General features: G+C 39.6%; 1 protein-coding gene across 1 annotated transcript in view; it reads right to left on the bottom strand.

Moving 5' to 3' along the window:
• LOC106526237 (t-SNARE domain-containing protein 1) overlaps positions 1 to 4,728 on the bottom strand; it is a gene marked incomplete at its 5' end in the record, with an annotated part of 65,152 nt that overhangs the window by 24,192 nt on the left and 36,232 nt on the right. Inside the window, 2 exon segments of the mRNA XM_014020801.1 lie at positions 2,521 to 2,590; positions 3,424 to 3,501. Coding sequence (XP_013876255.1) covers positions 2,521 to 2,590; positions 3,424 to 3,501 — 148 coding nt within the window.

The following is a 4,728-nucleotide window of genomic DNA, read 5'->3' as shown; positions in this document are numbered from 1 at the left end:
CTTTGTATGTATGGATCACTATCAATATATATTTGTATATATATATTTTTTTTTTTCATTTAATTAAAACCATAGGAACCAAGTATGTTTTTTTTTTCTCCAACTGTAACATATAACACTTACATTTTAGAAAAGAGCAACCTCCCATGACCTCTCGAGGAACCTAGTGAGGGTAAAAAGTTGGTCCAGTGTTCCACAGCCAGAATGGAACCTGCATTTTTCCTCCTGAATCTGAGGTTCGACCTTCAGCAAAGGTGTGTCAACCACACAAAATATCTTAAGGAAATTACTTTACTATAGTGTCAGTAAAGTGCTGCTTCCCCTGCCTCAGCCACCAGATGGTATGTTAGAATCTCCCAGGAAATGATCAAGAGTCTTTATCAAAGGTTTCACTGAACTTCTCCTACATCTAAACCTTTGCCTTAACAGCCAATGCCGCTGCCTGCTTGGTCTGCTGACACTCCTCACCTGTCTTTGGAGTCCTACCAGGCAACAAGGCCCGCTTGGACTCTTTCTTCAGCTTGACAATCTTCCTAACCCAGGGTGTCCACCACCAATTTTGAGGATGTCCACCGGGAGAAGCACAAACAAACATGCAACCAACTCAAGGCAGCCTTGAAAACTGAAGTGTAAAACATGGCCCACTCAGACTCAACGCCAGCTGGAATGTAGTCAAAGTTCTCTCAGATGTGTGTGTTGAAGATATTTCAGATGGGTTTTTTTTTCTGCCAGGCATTCCCAGCAAACCCTCACTACACAGTTGGGTCTACTGATTCTGTCCGGCATCGTCCCCTGCCATCTGATCCAACTCACAAACAGGTGGTGATCAACTGACAGCTGAGCTCCTCTCTTAACCCAAGTGTCCAAGCCAAACTGTGACTAGCACATAAGTCCAACAACAGAGAGGATGTTCCTCCCAGTCACACCCCTCCAGGCCACACTGTCATCACCCACATGAACACTGATGTACCCCAGCAGAAAAAGGGAGTCCCCAGCTGGAGCACCTTCCACTCCCCCAATAAGAACTCCAAGAAAGCTGGATACTCTGAACTGTTGTTTGGCGCATAGGCACAACCACCATCAGAGCCCATCGGAAGGCACAGGGAAGTTACCTTCTCAATTACTGGGGAAAACTCCAATACACGCACCAAGTCAATGGGCCTAAAGTAGACCCACACCAGCTCAGTGCCCCTCAAAAAATATTGTCCAGCCCAACTCGAGGAGATTGGTTCTGGATCCCATAATGTGTGTGGAGGTGAGCCCAATTATATCTTGTTGGTACCTCTCAAACTCGTGCACTAGCTCAGGCTCCTTCCCCACCAGAGAGGTCAATAAATATAGTTTTATTCTGATGGAAATACGATCCAGATACAAAACCACCTAATTAGGTTCTGGTTATGTTTTTCTTATGTGAGCGATAAATCTGGTTTTATTTTGCTGCTGGTTTTGTAAATTCTTATTGGTTGTGATGGAACTTGTAGTTACTGAATGTGTGAGATCTCTTTCTGCTTTCATCATGCATGTTGGTTGTTTGTGATTAAGCGGTGGAATAAACAGCTGAGAATGAGTTTCATGTTAATGTCATTTAATGTTTGCTCACTGGTAATTGGACTGTTTGTGGTTTGAACTGTTTGATGGTAGTAGACATTGTTTTTTCTGAGCTTTTAGTTTCTGTGTCTATTCTTCAACAACAGACTTGTCAGTGGAATAGAAAGCAACAAGTGTGAATATGGCCCCGGTACCAGGGGTGTTGGGCTCAAGACCTTATGTTCCTATAGGATTCATGGTTTTGGAGAAGAAAAGGAAACTATGTGAAATACTTAGACCATTATAAAAAAGCACATCTTTTTATTTCAGAAAGAAAAAGGAAAATACATCTAAATACCTCAGCAAGTAATGGGTGAGGGGGTCCATCTTTTAGGCTATGTCTAAAACATGGCCGCCATTTTGAAAGCTGCCATATTCGATCAAAACAAAAGGATGTTCTGTGACTTTTGACTCACCCTGTATTTTAAAAGCCCTGGTTTTGCAAAAAGGGTGTGAAATTCTCACCTTTCATTGGATTAGCATAAGAAACCTTGAAGCATACAATTTTACAGCAGAAATGGCATGAAGTTTTCCTGAACAGCTTTTCCAACCATAACCCTGGACAGAGTTGGATTACTTGGAAGGATTATGTGGTTTGCAAACAGCATCGTCCTACAGAACAAAACATGGGAGGTTTAAAATAAAAACAGCTAAACCCTGGGAGCATCCAATTATAAACCAGTTCAATAGAATTGATGACATGTCAACTAAAAGAGAAGGATGTGATGCATTTTAAACGTTTACAATCATCTCTGATTGGACTCGTTGGCAGCAGTGAGTCTGGTCATTTCTGGGAGCTCAGGTGAAGAGAACAATCGATCCGTAAGAACACGTAAAAACCAAAAGAAAAAAAAGAGTCTAATTGACTGTATCAGCAGCTCAGTGTTTGTCTGAATGTGTGTGTGGGTGTGTGTGTGTGTATGTGTTACTCACAGACTTTGTCGCAGCTCTGAAGTGTCTTTAGACGTCCCCAGTGATTGAAGATTTTTCTCTAGGGTGACAACTGAAAACAAAAAGAATTATTAAAAAGATTAGTATTATCCACAAATGAATTCTCTCCCATCAAAAGAAATGTTTCTTTACTTTGAATCACATGTTTAAACTTAAACATTATTTCCACCTAAAATAAAAATATAATCATATCCTGATTTAACACCAGAGCCAGAAATTAAGTGTTCAGAATCATTGTTTAATTTTACAGCTCGAACCAGAAAAACATGTTTTTAATGAGTTTCTTTATGAATATTAATACATATTTTTATCTGAGGTGTTGTAGCTAGCTTTTGAAATGATTGCAATGACTGTCCATCTAAAGTTTACCTAACAAGATGAAATCTTTAAATGTTCATGTGTTATCTAAATGTTTTTATTTAAACAAGTCAGTTTTAAGGGACACAATAATTTCAGTAGAAATGTTGTGAATTTCTCACAGTTCCTGACCCTTACATGACCAGAAGTGCCCCAACTGTTTCTATGTACAGTTTTTTTTAACACCACAGAATTCAATGTAAATATCTGTGTAATGAGAAATTTTGGAGATTGAAGTTTTAAGACAACAACATTAGCTCATCAGAATGGTTCAAACTAAATATTCCACATCTATAAAACTTTCACAGAACTGTCAGTTTGTTTTTTCAGCGGTTTGATAGAAATATTAGGAACATTCCTGCTGGAAATGACCCAGGACCTGTTTATGTTTACACATTACCACAGGACTTGTGTCGTTTCAAATGAGCAGAGATGTTGAAGATTTTTAAATAAGCAATATTTAAAGCCATTGCTCAAATGCAATATTATCTTTGAATCAGGATCCTACTTAATCAGAGGTCAGGTTACCGTTGGCGTTGATCTGGAAGATATTGGAAGCTGTTTCCTGGAACACGTCTTGTAGTTCTGATGGGCTGACCTGTGTGGCTAAAAACACAAAATATGATCAAACATGTATAGATCCTGATTCTAAAGCAGACAGTATTAAAAAATAGTAAACATTGCCTTTAGTAACATTTGAAAACAGGTTTAGTTCAGAACATACAGAAATATGAGATATTTGTGTCAGACAGGGTGATGTTTCAGGAAGATTTAACTTCCTGTTTCTTGACAGAAGATTGACAGGATATTGATTTTATATGTGGGAACCTATAGGTTCATGCTCAGTGTTGTGTGAATATTACTTCCTGTTTTGCGGCAAAAAAATTGGTAAGCAGGATCACACAAAGCCTTATTTATGTGGTTCAGATTCATTTTATGTTTATGATGTTTAATAACTTTCTGTGCTCAAACACTGGGCTGTAATAGGACAAGTTCCCAGACCAAAGTCTGTGCTTCTAAACAGCCTTTATTTTGACATACAGCTCATTTAGACAAGGACTCTTATTTAACCATTTGGGTCGGACAATACCTCAGAAGGTAGCAAACATTGGACCTGTTCTAGATATCTGCTGATACCAGGGTACTTATCTGATAGTATTTTATATTTCAAAATACTGCCATACAGCAGATATGTTAAGTTACATCACAACATTTTACAGCAGCTGTTTTACATATGACTGATGTTAAACTATAGACAGTATATCAGCTACTCTGACACTGAGGGTAAACATATTTAGACTTTGATTCAATACTTAAGATCCATTCAGCACATCCCTAGTATTCTACTACCACCATGCATTCCTTGGTTAGATGTTTCTTCCCATTAAGATTTCTCAACTTTAAACTAAAACTAAACAATCTCTCCACAGAAGCATGGCTCAACACAGGAGAACAGCTCTTCAGGACCAGACTCAGCAGTCCTACTCCTGATTTAGGAGGAGGGGTTGAAGGAAAACATTTATGTCGAACCAGTAAAAAATCCAACTTTAAATAGAGGAGGGAATCTCAGATTTCAGCTTTCTAAAACTTACAGTAGAACATTAAGCCTGATACCCAGGATAATAAAGACCCTAATCAATTGAGGAGGGGCCAAAGGGGTCGGGTGCAATGTGAAATGGGCGGCGGCCGAAGGAGGGGACCCTGGCGGTCTGATCCTCGGCTGCTGAAGCTGGCTCTTRGGRCGTGRAAYGTCACBTCTCTGGTGGGGAAGGAGCCGGAGCTCGTGTGCGAGGCTGAGAGGTTTCGGCTAGAAATAGTCGGCCTCACCTCGAC

This window comes from Austrofundulus limnaeus, unplaced genomic scaffold, assembly GCF_001266775.1.
Source record: "Austrofundulus limnaeus strain Quisiro unplaced genomic scaffold, Austrofundulus_limnaeus-1.0 Scaffold266, whole genome shotgun sequence".
Lineage (NCBI taxonomy): Eukaryota > Metazoa > Chordata > Actinopteri > Cyprinodontiformes > Rivulidae > Austrofundulus > Austrofundulus limnaeus.
Note: the sequence above shows the minus strand (reverse complement) of the source record. Positions and strands in the feature narration are given on the sequence as shown.